This window comes from Rattus norvegicus, chromosome 7, assembly GCF_021556685.1.
Source record: "Rattus norvegicus strain SHRSP/BbbUtx chromosome 7, alternate assembly SHRSP_T2T, whole genome shotgun sequence".
In the NCBI taxonomy this organism is placed as follows: domain Eukaryota; kingdom Metazoa; phylum Chordata; class Mammalia; order Rodentia; family Muridae; genus Rattus; species Rattus norvegicus.
This window is the reverse complement of record NC_141540.1, coordinates 39155001-39171428: the sequence shown is the minus strand read 5'-3', so window position 1 is coordinate 39171428 and position 16428 is coordinate 39155001. Positions and strand designations below refer to the sequence as shown.

At 44.6% G+C, this 16428-nt stretch overlaps 1 protein-coding gene and 1 long non-coding RNA gene across 5 annotated transcripts in view; one reads left to right on the top strand and one right to left on the bottom strand.

Annotated features, from left to right (window-relative positions):
* Positions 1 to 16428, top strand: part of Plxnc1 (plexin C1) — a 153787-nt gene that overhangs the window by 72636 nt on the left and 64723 nt on the right. For all 4 annotated transcript variants that reach the window (XM_087557870.1, XM_087557871.1, NM_001426988.1 and 1 more), the window contains 4 exon segments: positions 931 to 1075; positions 5078 to 5165; positions 7051 to 7153; positions 7278 to 7373. In XM_087557870.1, coding sequence (XP_087413996.1) covers positions 931 to 1075; positions 5078 to 5165; positions 7051 to 7153; positions 7278 to 7373 — 432 coding nt within the window.
* LOC134479861 (uncharacterized) overlaps positions 10785 to 16428 on the bottom strand; it is a 31798-nt gene continuing 26154 nt past the window's right edge. The window contains exon 3 of the long non-coding RNA XR_015625256.1: positions 10785 to 14749. This is a non-coding gene — a long non-coding RNA (uncharacterized LOC134479861). The remainder of the gene's footprint in view (positions 14750 to 16428) is intronic.

The following is a 16428-nucleotide window of genomic DNA, read 5'->3' as shown; positions in this document are numbered from 1 at the left end:
ATATAAATCTAAAACATTTTCTGAAGTAAAAGTGATACCTTGGTTCAATGGGAGAAGGAGAGAGTTTTGTTGTTTAGAAAATGGCGAGGATATAGCTAATTAGCCATCTGGATAAAAATAAAATTGGACTTCTATCCCACACTATATATACACAAATAAATTCCAGATGGGCTGAAAATGTAAGTTTAAAAAACAAAACAGTAAAGAGGATGGTACTATTTAATCCTCGTCTGTAAGCTAGAGTTTAGGATGCATTTAATAGTCAAAACAAGAGCCCCTGTATCTGATTACATGAAGAGACGCCGTGTAAGGGTGCGAGATTATGGAAACAAAAGGAAAAACCAGTGGTAGATGATGAGAGAGTGTGTGTCAGGAATATGACAGATAAGGATTAATATCTACGTGATACAGAGAGCTCTTCGAAATTGATAAGAAAAAAGTATAGAGTAGAAATGTGGTCAAAAACTTGGAATATGCAATTCACAGATGAACAAATCAAACAGCCAGCAAAACCATCTCTGTTTTTATATCAGCTCCCTAAAGAAACTCCCCTTTCCCTGGCAGACTGTCTTAGTTAGGGTTTCTATTTGCTGTGAAGAGACACCATGACCATGACAACTCTTTATAAGGAAACCAGTTAATTGGTGCTGGCTTACAGTTTCAGAGTTTCATCGTTATCATGGTAATGAGCAGGAAGAGATGGTGAGCCACATTAGGCCTGACTTGAACTTCTGAGGCCTAAAAGCCAACCCCCTAATAAAGCACTTCCTCCAACAAGGCCACACCTTCTAATAGTGCCAGTTCTATGAGCCTACGGGGCCATTTTTGTTCAAAGAACCACACAGGTCCAAAGGTGACTTCCCATAAGGCTTTAGGAGGGATGTTGATGATACAGACCAACCGCATGATTGTGTCTTCCCCTCTGCACAGACCACAGTGACCATTGTGGGAAGCGTCTCTGCGAGACACTCGGAGTGCGTGGTGAAGAACGCAGACACGGGCAAGCTGCTTTGCCAAGGGAGAAGCCAGATGAACCGGACCTGTGCCTGCAACATCCCTAGCAGACCCAGCAACAGTATGTGGATTCCTCTGGGCAATTGTTATAAAGTCAAGAAGCAAGATCCTCTCCCAACTTCAGTTCCTGGGGCTTGGGATAGTTCCCTTCCTGTCTCTTTACTCTACCCCTGGTTCCCACCTGAGTCTTCCTTACTGCCCTAGCTCCTGAATCTACCCCAGCCCCTCACTCTCTGATATGACTGGAGAGAGATAGGAGAGGAGATGTTGGCTGGGAGAGCTTGGGAAAGCAAGAAACCTTTGGGCTGATTCTTTCCAGGTGGGTGAGATGGTTCAGAGTTCAGAAAAGCAGTGATGCGTTAGGTGAGATAAGATAGCATTCCAAGTTCATTTCATTCATTCATTCATTCATTCATTCATTCATTCATTCATTCATACAGGAAGTATGAACATCTGGGTACAAAGGATTGTGCTAGGTTCCCGGAATATGAAGGTGTAAACAGATTAAGCTGACCCTTGCTTCAGAATCCTTATAACCTATTATGGTTACACCGTAGAGTACACATGTTGGTGTGTGTGTAGTATATAAATGTCGGGTTATAATGTAGTATTATTGGGTACCTATAACCATAAAGGCACCTTTATGTCTTAGTTTGGGTTTTCTTGCTGTGAAGAGACACCATGACCATGACAACTCTTATAGGGAAAACATCTAATTGGGGCTGGGCTACAGTCTCAGAGGTTTAGTCCATTGTCATCATGGTGGGAAGCCCGGCAGTATCCAGGCAGACACGGTGCTGGAGATGGAGCAGAGAGTTCTACATCTGGATCCACAGGCAGCAGGAAGAGACAGTGAGCCACACTAGGCCAGGCTGGAGCTTACGAGACCTCATATCCCAGCCCAGGGACACACTTTCTCCAACAAAGCCACACCTACTCCAACAAGACCACACTTCTCAATAGCGCCATCCCTATGAGCCTATGGGGCCATTTTCATTCAAGCTACCACACCTGGGGTGGGCAAGGATCTCTTTCTGGGTAAGTGATATCAATCTTACAAGAATGGGGGATGCACAGAGATAAGCTGGAGAAAAGGGAGAAACTGATGCAACCAGAGACCAGCTTGTGTGCTAGACAGAAGAGTGGAAGGGGCTTGGGTTGAAGAGCTAAAGAAAGGTTCTCTATGAGTAAGGCAAGTGGGGTAGGGCCAAGGGGCCCTGGACACTAAGGGAGCTAGGAAACAACATGCCGTGTGTAGAATTGTGTCTAGCCCAGTGTGTCCATTTCTAATCAGTAAATTTTTAGGGAGAGGATGGACAGGTAGATGGCAATGAATGGAGAGGAAAGAAGGGAAAAGGATGAACTGAAACACTTGGTTCCTAAGGAGTGTCTAATAGAAAAGCCATCGAAGTGGTTTAGACAAGAGAGAGTGAGAGCGGAAATTAGAGGTAAATGGATCTGAAGCGGTCTAGGGATGTCCAGGAGGCTCAAAAGAGGATTTATGAGACTGTTAATATGGAAAAGACTTGGGAGAGTTAAGGCGATGGTGGATGCCTCCTGGAATGTGCGGCATGATCACACTGGAGCTGTTTGAGTTGCTTGTGAGCAACGGAGTTAATACCGGGTGTCGTAAAGATAGACAGAAACTTACTGCTTGTAGTTCCAGAGGCTCGGGATCCCAGATGAGGGCATCAAATGATTCAGTGTACGGTGATGGCTCTCTCTCTGCTTCAGAGATGATGCCCAACCATCCTTATAAGGACACCAATCCCATTGACAAGGAGGAAGTCCTCACGATTTAACATCTTCCCAAAGGCTCACCTTATAATATTATCACATTCAGTATTGAATTCCCAAATAGAAACTTAGAGGGTATACCAAACGTCAAGCCTAGAGCACTCAAGAGGAGCCTTCTTCCCTCAAGAGGGAACTGGATGCACAAAACCAGGGTCACGAGCTAAAAATGTCCCTTGCAATCATTGGATCTGGATACTTTAAGAGTGCATCCGTTTTCTTCCCTTGGATGCACACAAGTTCAGTTGTCCACTCCTTGTGCTCAGCTGTCTGAAGCCATTGACAAAAACTTAATTTATGCACTCTCTCTCTCTCTCTCCCCCCCCTCTCTCTTTGTGTGTGTGTGTGTGTGTGTGTGTGTGTGTGTGCACATGCATATGCTCATGGGGCACTGTTTCACTACGTAGCAAATCTCCTGCTTCAGCCTCCTGTGTGTTAGAACTATATGTATGTATGTATGTATGTATGTATGTATGTATGTATGTATGCATGTATGAATGTATTTCCAGACATGATCCATCATGTCTACTTTCCTGGCCTATTTTAGCTGGCTTTTCTTCTACTGTCAGTCTTGTTTTCCTTAACTTTGAAACAGTGGAGAAAGGTCCCATACACCCTTGTTAGTCCTCCTGCCACACCTTTGGTTCCCCAGAGGCACCCCTATCTTGCACCTAAATTCTACATGGAGTCCAAACTACTCACATGGTGCTCCCTTGACTTCTGTGTCTCCTTCACCTTGGCTTTTTACCTCTTCTAGAACTGTAAGTGCTTCCAGAGGAAAGGTCGTGAATATTCATTTCCCTGTGAAATTTCCAATGTGTTTTGCACGGTTGGTACTCGGTAAAGTCTGACTTCCTTGACACCCTCCCTGGGCACTTGTCAATTCTATGGAAATGTATTTTCCCTGGGAGTCCCTCAGCGCTAAGTGGCCATGTGTTCGCCTCACTAACATGCATCAAGTGTCTGTTCAGGTGCCCCTGCCGAGAGGTCGTGTCAGCCCTCCAGACCTCCTTGTCTTTAGAACAAAAGATTATCACTTCACATAAGTCCACTTCACGTGAGCAGAATGCCGCGTGGAATCCTAGCCATCAGAGGAAGAAGCCCTTGTGCTGGAGAGAGACATCTCCATGCGAGGATCCTTAGAGTTTGTGAACAGCACACTAATAAAGTATGAGGAGGGCATGCGCCAAGGTGTCCCTATCAACAGGGAAAGGTATTTTCTCCAGACCTGGAGGGTCCCTGAAGGAAGGGTCAGTAAGGAATCCCTCTAAACTCTCCCATAATACAAGGAACTTAGGGATGTCTACAAAGTCAGGCCGACTTCTCACAACGTCAAGACTTCCATTTAACAGTCCTCATGAATTCCCACGAGTAAGGAGATATTATTTCCTCTGTATTAGTGCTGGTCCTTGCTTGGACCTAACAGGGTCACAATGGTGTGGCTGTGGACCATGGTACCCAAAGGCTTGTCTCTGTGCTCATTACGTTGGGAGGGGCATTACAATATACAGGTTCTGAGACCAGCCTCAGGTCTGTTGAGTCATCGTGGCTTGGACTACAGCTCTGGTGTTGAGATTTCCCCAAAGTCTTTGTGATCCTGATCCATGGCAGGTTTAAGCCTTGGATCCAGCATAGAGGTTTAGCCGCTTTTCTCCACTGCTGACTTAGCATAGGTTTTTTTACCCCCTATTTTATTCTTTTGGAGTTTCCTAACCAACGCATAAGGTTTTCGGAAGCAAACCAGCAAATCTTCATTTGACAGCAGCTGACTCCAAGGAGATCTCCGGGCCTCTCACCCCCAGGGTGTCACATTTAGGGTTTCTTAGGTAAATATTTACCGAGTGTGGACTTTTCTGAAGGTGCAGATTTTCTTTTCCTGCATGCTGGCACTCATGTTCTCAGCACTTCTTGCTCGGTGACTTGTTTTATTCTCATGCCTTGGCCAATTACAAGCTGAGGTAGTGATCCCAGCGAGAGCTCGGGATGTAAATGGGCTGTAAAATGACTTTTCCTGGTGATTATCTGTGGGAGCCTTGGAGCTAGCATCGGCCTCAGTCTGTTTGGAGGCTTATGCTGTGCACCGTGGCTGCCTGACATGAACAGCCCGTGGGGAAGGAGCCACACACTGATTGAAATGTTGGCGAACAGCTGGCACACCCGTACCCTCTGCGTAGAAGAGGCAGGAATATTTCTTCCTTCTTTTGTGTCTCCAGCCTGACTGTGGCGGGAACCCTCCATGAGTGACTTTCCCCCCTTTCTCCTCCTTCAGATGTCTTTGTCGTCAACGCCACCTTCACCTTTCCATCTTGGAGCGTATCGGAAAGATTCAACTTCACCAACTGCGCGTCAGTGAGAGAGTAAGATTGGCTCTGGCATTTCAATCTTCTCATTGCTTGGGAATTTATTTGGTTTACGCCTCCATTTCCTAAAGAACTCTTTTGTGGACTAGAACTTTCCAAAGTGCCTTTTGGAGCATGGCCTAACTGGAGCTGGGAGAGTCACGGAGGTAATAAACCGTGCTCGCTCATTCAAGGCCTAACGAGGAAACTGGAGCGGCTGAGGAGAGCATGCGCCAAGGTGTCCCTATCAACAGGGAAAGGTATTTTCCCCAAACCTGGAGGGTCCCTGCAGGAAGGATCAGTAAGGAATCCCTCTAAACTCTCCCATAATGCAAATGGCTTTGGGAGTTTGGCCAGAGCAGTGAGACCCGTGTGTGAGGGCAAGTTGAAGTCTACTTCACCAAAATGGCGTATTCATTTTGCTCGCTTTCTGTGGTGTTAGGGAACCGGACTTGTGGGCCTTGAGCATGCTAAGCATATCTACCACTTAGCAACCCTAGCCCTGTGTCTTCCATTTACTACTATTGGCCACATTCAGCGATGAACCCTTTGAATTTGGACTCCAACTCCCTCCTAAAGGAGAGAGAAGATGGGGGAAATAGTCTTTTCAGAGGCCTGTCCTCTGAAGTTGGGATGGTGGACACATGCAGGCTGTGTTACCAGAGACGAGTTATTCATTCTGGGGTGTGATCGGACAACAGAACAGCTTCCAAACTGGTCCGGAAATCACTATAGGAAACGTGAAGTCAGACCGTGTCAGGTTATCTCTACCAAAGAGGTGCATTGGAAGGTCTCACAAGCCGAGAGTTGGCAACGTCTAAGAAGCAGAATGGATTTAGGGAAGAAAAACAGGACGCTTGATATTGGGAGCCTCTGACCCAGCAAACAGGAAAAAGGAAGAGGGAACGAAGTAGAACTTAGGGATGTGAAGAAAGTTTAAAGATGTCTCTCTGTAGATCCCTCTGCTTTAGAGTCCAGGTAGAAGGAAAGGACATACCCCAGGGTCCCACTGCTGGGTAAATTATAGCCAGATCCAACAGCCTGAAGTGCACCTATTCAGGGACCTGCTTTGGGGAGAGGCTCCCTCCCTGAAACGTAATCTGTTTTCTGACCTCAGGAAACTACTTTCTGTAGATTAGGAATATATAAGCATATATGAATCCGGCCCAGGAGGACTCCCTGTTTGTGGCTTCTCATCACTTCCTGCTAAGTTTTCTTGAGGCATCCTCAGCTAGCTCTCCAGACCAGACCCAATCTTTCTTCTAGGGATACGGTCTCAGCCTGATCTCTGATCGTTCTTTATGCATGGAGGGCATTCTCAAGCCCTGCGCAATCACCCACGCACGATGCCCCACTTGATTAGCAGGCCCAACTCTCCCTTCATTGGTTTGTAAAGCAAACAGTGGTGCCCCTCCTCTCCGCCTGCCAGGGGATGCTTTTTGTCTCATACCAAGGAGTTGGCAGCACAGCTGCTCCAGAGAGTGAGGGCTTTGCTGCTCCGCTGAGTGGCAGTCGGGAGAGAAAGACCCGTCTTTACAGAGGCTCACCTGAGGGTGAACAAATAGCTCCCGTGTTCAGAATCAGCTTCAGTGGGTTCCTGTTATCAACAGACCAGCGGGTGACCCTAGCTTCGGGTCTCCATGGCAACACCTCCGTTGAGCGTGATGACAACCCGTCAACTTACAGGGCTTTCCAGAGAAGGGCATAAAACCTTACTATCTTCCCAACCTCAAAGGGCCATCCTTCCTCTCTTTGTCCATCCTGGGCTGGTTGAAGATTTTATTATTATTAGTAGCATCACTCCTGTATGTTCTCAACCTGTAGCACCCCCGAGGGAAATTTCTGGAGTGTGAATAATCCCCTGAAAGATATAGAAACTAAGTTGGTTTTTCCATGTCGCCAGATGCCCAGCATGTATTGAAACTGGCTGTGCTTGGTGTAAACGGGACAAAAGATGCATCCATCCCTTCACCCCCTGCGAACCGTCGGATTATGAGAGGAATCAGGTAAAGTGGCATTCAAAGTACCATGACCATCTGTCTACCAGAATCGAGTGCCTGTGTGCACACCACCCCACCCCTTCCTGCCTGTCTCCCTTTGATGTTGAAGGGGTGTTCTCCTCCAATGCAGGAGCTCTGTCACGTTGCTGTGGAGAAACCACCCAAGGACTCAGGAGGAGGAAGAGTCAAGGAGAGCAAGAGAAACAGAACCGACCCGGCTTTGCAGGTCAGACTCAACTTTTGTGTTGATCATGGAAAGACAAAACGCCCCCCTTTGATGACAACAACAAATCCCATGACTTTGGGTTTCCTTTCTAAAATTCCCCATCTATGACCCCAGCTTCTCCCCCCCAATACACACTTTTTGGGGGGTTCATTTTTAACCAAGTTTCACATAATCGGCTCAATACATCAAAGGCTTCACATTCGCATAAAGGAAATTAAAACTCTGTAATTGTGAAAAATGACGCTGTTCCCATAGAAGGTGACTTTGTGGCTCATTGGGGAAAGTGTAGCGTACAACTGAGGTGACCTCGGTTCCAACCAGATACTATGACTTCACTAATGGCCGGCGCTACGCGTGTGGGTAGGGGCCTATGCAAAATACGCAAGCCGACCTTGCTTATCTTTTTGTTCGATTTATGGAGTTGATCGAACCCATCATTAATGAATGCCAAGATAGAACGGCTACAGGATGTGTGCATCTCCTTCCCTTGTGCCTCTCAAAAGTGGTGATTTTTTTTTTCCCCATGAAAATTTCCTGGAAAATTCTCTTGCTTTTTCTTCACAGTTATAGTTAATTACCACCGTCTAGATATCAGTCGTATACAAAAAGAAGGCCTGAGACCATGTGAGTTTTTCCGAGCAGGACATGTGTGACTCTGTTTAGTTCCGTGGTGGTTCCCTTCAGTTGGCAGAAGTTCCTTAAGTGTTTACATGTGGTGTCACGCACACGGAGTGGACAGGTTCCCTCCCTCATGCTCTTCCGACTCTGTCAGAAGCAGACAAATTAAGCTCAGCACTGGAAGGAACTCAAAGGGCCCAGTTCTCTATTCTGTGGCCAGTCTGGGGCTCCGACTTAGCCATCTGCAGCTACTTAAGGTCAAGTGTCAATACGAATAAGGGACACATTTTTAATCATTCCTGAAAAGTTGATAGTAACTTTAGGTGAATTAAGTAACAGGCTCAGGGCCTGTGAATCCAAATGGATTACGAAGTTAATTAAAGCATTAGTGAACCTTGGTGTGCCAATATCTCCATCCTTTGCGTCTCTGAGGCTTAATTAAGTGTGGGGCTGCTTCTCTCCTCTCCGTGGTTTGCAAAAACTGAGACACAGTGACAGGAGCTTGGATGGAGAAGAGAGAAGCCTTTTGCTTTTAATTAAGCTTGGCGGTGGTGGTTTTCAGTTTTGGTAAACGGCAGGGACCGTGAGATTTACCATCTTCACTGTTTTTAGTGTGCACCTCCGTAATGTAAGTATCCCTTCACGCCGCGTGCACGGCCAGTCACTGCAATACTTTACAGCGAGCCAAACCGAAACTCTACACTCATTCAGTAACTCCGACCCCGCCCCCACCCCCGCCCCCAGGCTCCTGTAAACCCTTACTCTGTCTTCTCTTTGCCTCTTGTGACCAGCTTACTTCACTATCATTGAGCCCACCAGCTCACCGTGTTGTGGCACGAATTAGTAGACATTCTTTCCTTTTAACGGTTGGATAATATTCCAGCATGTGTGTATAACACATTTTATGTATCCATTCCTCCAGCCAGGGGCTCTTGGTGTGCTCTCATCACTTAAGCAATAGGATAAGTACAGTTAGAAACACAGGCGTAGAGCTGCCTCTTTTTTTTTTTTTTTCTTTTTTTCGGAGCTGGGGACCGAACCCAGGGCCTTGCGATTGCTAGGCAAGCGCTCTACCACTGAGCTAAATCCCCAACCCCTAGAGCTGCCTCTTAAAGCCACCTGTTTAATTCTTTTGGTCAACACTACAAAGTTAAGACTCCTGGAGCACACTGTAATTCTTTTTATTAAGCACCACCATCCAGTCTTCCATGGCTCTCTGTCTAGCTGAGGGTTCTACTAACAGGGCTCGAGGGTTTCTGTCTCTCGCATCCTCTTGAGCGTTTTCCTTTTTTTGCTTTTTGGTCATTACTGTACTCACAGATGTGAACTGTAACCTCACAGGACTTTGGCTGTCTTCTCTGTGTGCATTGTGACTCCTTTTCTGCTCACCAGCCGATGTCTTCTACTAAACTCCTTTCCCATTGATTTGATTGGTTAACTTGTTTTCTTCCTTTGGGCACAAGAAGTATATTCTAGGGTTTAACCAGATACAACATTTGAAAGTATTTCCCATTCTGTAGGTTACCTCCCAACTCTGTTGAGGTCATGTGTGTGTCTATGTGTGTGTATATGTGTTTGTGTATGTGTGTTTGTGTGTATATGTCTGTATGTGTGTGTATCTATGTGTGTATGTATATATGTATGTATGCATGTGTATGTGTGTATGTGTATTTATGTGTATATCTGTATATGTATATATATATGTGTATATGTGTGTATGTGTATATATATGGTGTATGTGTATATATGTGTGTTTGTATAAATGTGTGCATATGTGTATGTATGTAAAGTATGTGTATATGTGTGTATATGTGTATATATGTGTATTTGTGTGTATATGTATGTTTGTGTGTGCATGTATATATGTATGTTTGCATATGTGTGTATGTGTTTGTGTGAATATGTATGTGTATATCTGTATGTGTGTATATATGTATATATGTATATGTGAATGGGTATAAGTATGTGTGTTTATGTGTGTTTGTGTGTATGTGTGTATAGGTCTGTATGTGTGTATATATGTATGTAAGTATATGTGTATGTATGTGTTTATGTGTGTATATGTGTTTGTGTGTATGTGTGTGTATGTGCATATGCATATATATAGATGTGTGAGCATGTGTTTATGTGTTTGTGTGCATATGTGTGTTTGTGTATATGTGTGCATATGTGTATGTATATAAAGTATGTGTGTATATGTGTGTAGTATGTATTAAGTATGTATATTTGTATGTGTATATATGCGTATATGTGTGTTTCTGTGTCTATGTGTGTGTGTGTCCATGTATATGCCTGTGTCTATGTGTATGTATGTGTGTGTCTGTGTGTACTACTAGATCTCAAACCCACAGCCTCACACACACTAGACAAGCACTCTACGTTAAGATATATCCCTGGACTAGTCATGTTCTTTGATACATAGAACTTTTAATTTCAATGACATCCAGTTTGCCTATTTTTTCTTTTGTTTCTTGTGCTTTGGGAGTCAGGCCCAAGACATGACTGCCTTTCAAACTTCCATTTTCTTCTTCGAGTTTTAACTCATCTATGCACAACTTACACACTGGAGTCAATTTTTGTAGATGCAGTAAAGAGGTTCAGTCGCCCTTCTGCAGACGGGTATTCTGCAGACAGATTTCCTTGAACACTCTCTCCCTGGATCAGTGGCTATAACACCCTCACTGAAAACCCCTTGGACTTATATCCTAAGGTCTCCTTCCTGTCCTACTGCCCTGTGTGTCTATCTGTCTGCCACGTTAATACCATAATGTCCATGCTTTTTTTTTTTTTTTAGTATGTTTTGGAGCCAGAAAGTATGTGTCTTCCAACTTCTCTCTTATTTTTTTTATTGTTTGATAAGAAAACGACACATAAAACTTTCCTTCTGTTTTCCTCTGATTGTGCCACCTTGTAAAACAGAGCTGAAGATCTCAAGCCCTGTGAATGATGTCAAAGGTCAAGATCTAGAATGCTCATTACCACAGCCTCCCCAGGCTGCCCTTTTATAGCTCCACCTACCGCCTCCTCCTCCCACCAGCTCTGAGCCCCACAACCACTAACATGTTCTCCATTTCTAAAGTCTTGTCGCTTCTAGGGTTTTATGTAAATAGAATTATCTGGATGTACCCTTTGGGAGATTAGTTTTTTATTAAATTTGTTTTATGGATACATAAAAACAGATTATACATATTAAAGGAGTATCATGTGATGCAGTTAGATGGAAATTCAGTCAAGTTCTTGTATAGCAGTCTGGGCAGTGGCTTTGTAGGTGTCTTAAGGAGAGGGTGAAGCAGTCATAACACCCTGGCTTCCTGTATTATGCCTTCCTGTACCTTCTAAACCGTGATACTGTGGTTTAAAAAGTAGGGTCACCAAGAGAGAAAGGTAAGGCTCAAAGAAGCCAAGACCCAGATTTGCCTTCAACACTTCTCCATGGATCGCCCTTCTGTGTTTGGAGAAAGACTGTATGTTGAAACCGAAACATTTACATTAAATGTGTGTGACTCAGAAAGGAATGTCAAGTCTGGTTGTCAGGGAATGGTATGCTGCCTGGTGTAGCAGAGACTTCCTGCACTCTCTCCGTGAAGGGCTGCTGCCTTTCATTATCCCACGAACGTGAAACTTTCTGGTTTGCACTGTCGGTCCGCATGTCTGGTTTGCATGGAAGACCCAACAGTTGAGGCAGAGAAGCCACTGAGAGCTTTTCTTGAAGGCACCGGCCCACAGCACCTCTGCACCAAATGCTTCCTGTGTGCTGGGCAGTGGAAAGGGAGCAGGCGCCACCTGAGGCTCTGAGATTCTGGGCTGCGGTCAACGCTTCCTACAGGAAGTTATGGAGCATCTGCTGTATGGTGGCATGAACTCCATGGACACCACATGCAATACACAAATGAGTTAACCCCTCTCTGGACGTCAGTCCTAAGACTCTTTTCTATGAGAACACTCATAGCAATACAAGAGATTTTACACACACACACACACACACACACACACACACACACACACACACACACCCCAAAGCAGAACCTGGAAGTACAAAAACTCAAAGCATGGTTATGCACAGAGTCTTAGTCCTTAGTGTGTCTTGTTTATTTAAGCCCAATGCGTGGTAGCTAATGCAATCAGTGTGGTTGGTTAAGTCTTTGATGGGTGGATTGATTGATGGAAATGACCTGTCAGCTCACCTTAGAGGGACAAGAAACACCTAGACTAAATAAGACAGAAGAGCGAATATTCTTCATGCAGCAACCACCAGTATGTAGAGTAGGCTGGCCTCGAACTCAGAGACCCAACTGCTTCTGCCTCCAGAGTGCTGGACGAAAGACATGCATCATGTTCAGCCTCTGTGGCCCTAGTCGTCACTATTCCTCACAATGTGTTTATCACTGTAGGGCAGAGTTCAACAACCTTGTCAAGCGATGGCTCTGCTCTTAGAGGTCTTATACTTACATTATTCTCTTCTGTGTTCCTCTCATTCTTATCCTTCATGACTTCTCAATGGGTGCTTTGGTTTCTCATAGACAGGACCCAATGGACCCTTTCAAGAACCTTGCCTTCAGAAGGAGAATGAACTTTAACACAGCTTTTTGTTTGTTTGTTTTCGAGTAGCTCCTATAGGCCTAGCATTGAGTTCATTCTGAGGATGTTTGTTGAGCAAAGATTGTGTGTTGGGTAGGCACAATATAGATCCACATGGACTTGCACTGTCACACTGAGAATGTTTCGGAATGAGGAAGTGAGATTCTTTGTTATAAAAAAAGAGTGAGACACTCATAACGGGTAAAGAAAAAAAAGCTAGAAAGAATGCCAGCATGGACTAAGCGTTGAATAGTGACAGCCAATCTTTATCAGGCCCTTGTATCTTGAACTCAGAGTCTGTTCATCTAAGCTTCATAATACTACGTTTTACAGGCATAGAAGTTTTACCTCAAAACCAAAATGTAGATAAGAAATTTGAACCCAGATATCTGGATCAAGAATTTGCAGTTTTAACCACTACTCTACCTTAAATGACCGAAATTGAACAAGTGTTAAACCACATAATATTATTGCTAAAAGCCTCTCTGAAAGAGAGGAAAGTCTTAAAGATAATGCAGGCTTTTCTCAGGATTAGACTGTAACTGTCTGTCCCATCTGTCCCCCAACCAGAAGGGAGCTTAATCTCATGGGAGATGGAGAGGGAGAGGGGCATCTCAGGGTGAGGTAAGAGAAAAGAATGAGCCCCAGGAACGGCCAGGCGTCTTCTTCAAGACAAGGAGAGCAAAAAAGGTCCCAGATGGACCAGGATGGCTGAAATCACCAAAAATCCAGTGTTCAAACTGAGTCTTGTGCAGAGGGCGTGTTAGAAGCAGGGTTAAGAACCGTGTTCTCTGGTCTCAGCATTCTGGTCACTCAGACCGGATTTTAGGGGCTACGTTCAGGTTCAGTAGCCAAGACTAAGTTGGGGGAGAGCCTTGGTAGCTCCACCACTGGCCGTGTCAGCCTCGTTTCGGAGTTAGTGCCCAGGTGACAGAAGCAAGTCTTTCTCTCTCAGAAGAGAGCATGGCTCTCTGAAAGTTTCCCACCTCCATCCTGAGGCCTTGCTGACCTTTAGTAGTGCCCAGTTCCCTGTTGCATCCCAAGTTCCCCTTGCCTGCACTGGGCCTCCTATGAGGGGTATTTCCTCAGGGGACTGAGCATCAAATACATGGAGGCGTTCATTGTACTCTCCCATTATTCTTTGATGGATTGTATTCTGCTCTTCTCTTTGCCTATCACATTCCCTTTTACACTTTCCCGTCTCCACTGCTGGTCCCCACACCGCACCGCTCGCTTTATACATATTATTAATATATTACATCCATCCCCTTCTCAGCCACTAATGAAGATGTTAAATAATTCTAAACCAAATACTCACCGCCCGCCGGGCCCCACAGGACACTTTCGTTTAATTAGTTGTATTACCTTTCATCTCTCTCACGTCCTTTGACTTCAGATGTCCTGCTGATTTTGAATCCATGTGACTTTTCATCCCGTCCTGTTTGAACCAGTTTCATGAGTGAAAATCTGAGCGATGTTTGACCAAGTGTTGATTCAGGTCCAGACCTACAGAGAGCTTCACTCTGTTCTGATTTTTTTTTTCCCCGCTAACAGATTAATAGAGTATAGTTTGTTCTTAATAAACTGAGCCTTCCTAATGGACCTCCTTCCAACAGTCTTTCCTCCATAAATGTCATGGCAACTTAAGTTCTCTTGGTGTCGAGTGTCACGTGAAGTGAGTTATAGTTAGGCTTCCTATTGCTGTAATAAAAGACCATGACCAAAAGCAAGTTGAGGAAGAAAGGGCTTATTTGTCCTATATTTCCCCAAAACTGTCATCGAAGGAAGTCAGGACAGGAACTCCGAGCAGGGCACTCCACAACCTGGAGGCAGGAGCTGAGGCAGAGGCCCCAGAGGAGTGCTGCTTACTGGCTTGCTCCTCATGGCTTGGGTCAGCCTGCTTTTTTGTAGAACCCAGGACCACCAGCCCAGGGATGGCATGAGTCACCATAGCTGGGCCCTCCCCGATCAATCACTAATTAAGAAAATGCCCTACAGCTGGATCTTATTTAGGCTTTTTCTAAATCGAGGTCCCCTCCTGTCAGGTAATTCTACCGTATAACAAGTAGACATAAGACCAGCCAATACACGTTGCTTGTGTCTTCAGAGTTGATCCTCCCGGGTGTTTTCTAGGAGACCTGTCGCAGGCGGTTATACAATTTCTTATAATGGCTTAGTTTCTGGAAAATAAATAAATAAATAAATAAAATTAAGCAGGCATCGTGCAAACCGCCCAATTAAGCAGTTCCCCGTGTGCTCTCTTAATGCAAGCCAATGGGAAACCTGAGCTCTTTTTTTTTTTTTAAACAAAATAGTTAAAATCTACCATCATTTAAAAACAACCCCTGTCTCTAGTAGAACTCCAAGGAAGTGAGGGTAAGGGGTAGAAGATGTTGAACCAGGGCCGTGACAGTCGGTAATGTCTAGATCTGACGTATGGGAACCTTGGATATGGGAAGAAGGAAGACCCTCGCTGTAGGGATGAGACGTCCTGGCTGTGTCCAGCCAAGGGTTTTCAGCTAATCCTTTTCAGGTGAGCTCGAAGGTTGGCACCGTCATGTCAGGTTGTGGGTTAACTTTAAATTAAAGTGCCAGATAACGTCGAAAATATGGAGGGTGGAAAACTTATGGGAAAGATTGTTCTCTGGCCCTTTGTACTCACTGTATTTTTTAAAAGTTACCAACAAATATTAAAAAAAAACTTTTAATGAATCGACGAACCCATTAAGTGCAGCTACATAGCTGCCCTGTCTTAAATTAAAAACCAACAGCAAAACCCATTTTCTTATGTATTTTTACTTGCATATTTTCATAGTGGGGTCTGACTGCCCATTAGCCTTCTAACTCTGAGATTAAGAAACAAATTCTCCCAGCAAATAAAAGAGCTGATGTGACCCTCTTTGGAAACAAACTGCAAGCTCTGCTTTCATAAGATAGGCCAGGCCTAGACTCTGTCCTACATGGCCAATGTAAACCCCTGTAAACAGTAAGACTTTCGAACGAAATCCCTTTGAGGTTGCAAGGCTGCATCTACTCTAGGAGAAATAGGGAGTGAAAAGGATAGCATCCTCCAATGGTGTTTCTAGAGCCATTAAAAGAGCAAATGTATCTGTCTTTTAAAGAAAACAACTTTTTTTCTTTACTAGTTACAAGGCTGGCCTGTCTTGTACTACGGACACAGAAGTAGCGTGTTCAAAAACATGCTATGCTGTCTCACACTTTTGCTTCAGCAGACAACCACAGTATAAGTACAAGAAGCACAGAGAAAAGGACTTGGCTTTGGTGGACAAGTAAGGGACAGTTTGCAATAGCAGAAAGTTATGACCAGGCAGCATGTGAAGTATGACCACATAAGTTAGGGGATCCAGATCCCCTAACTTAGGAAAAGCCAAAGGCAATAGCATAATCTGTAATTCCAGCTTTCCTGAGGTGGGTGGGAGGCAGAGACAAGAGAGTCCCCAGGAGCGTGTGCAGCAGCAAACAAGGTGTAAGGTGAGGACCGACACCCTAGGTAGTTTTCTGACCACTAACACACACACACACAAACATATTTATACACACACATACACATACAAACATACACATATATGCACACACAAACATGCACATACATACAAACATAATCACACGTGTGACTGCACAAAGTTTAAAAACCTAAGTACACACCTATCTTGCTTCTCTAAGAAGACAGTGCTCTCTTGTAGAGCCAGGGTTACAAATTTTCTCTATAACAGTGGTTCCAAACCTTCCTAATGCTGTGACCCTTTAATATGTTTCTCATGTGGTGGTGACCCCCAAACATAAAATTATTTCTCTTGCTACCCCATAACTGTAATTTTGCTGCTGTTTTGAATCATAA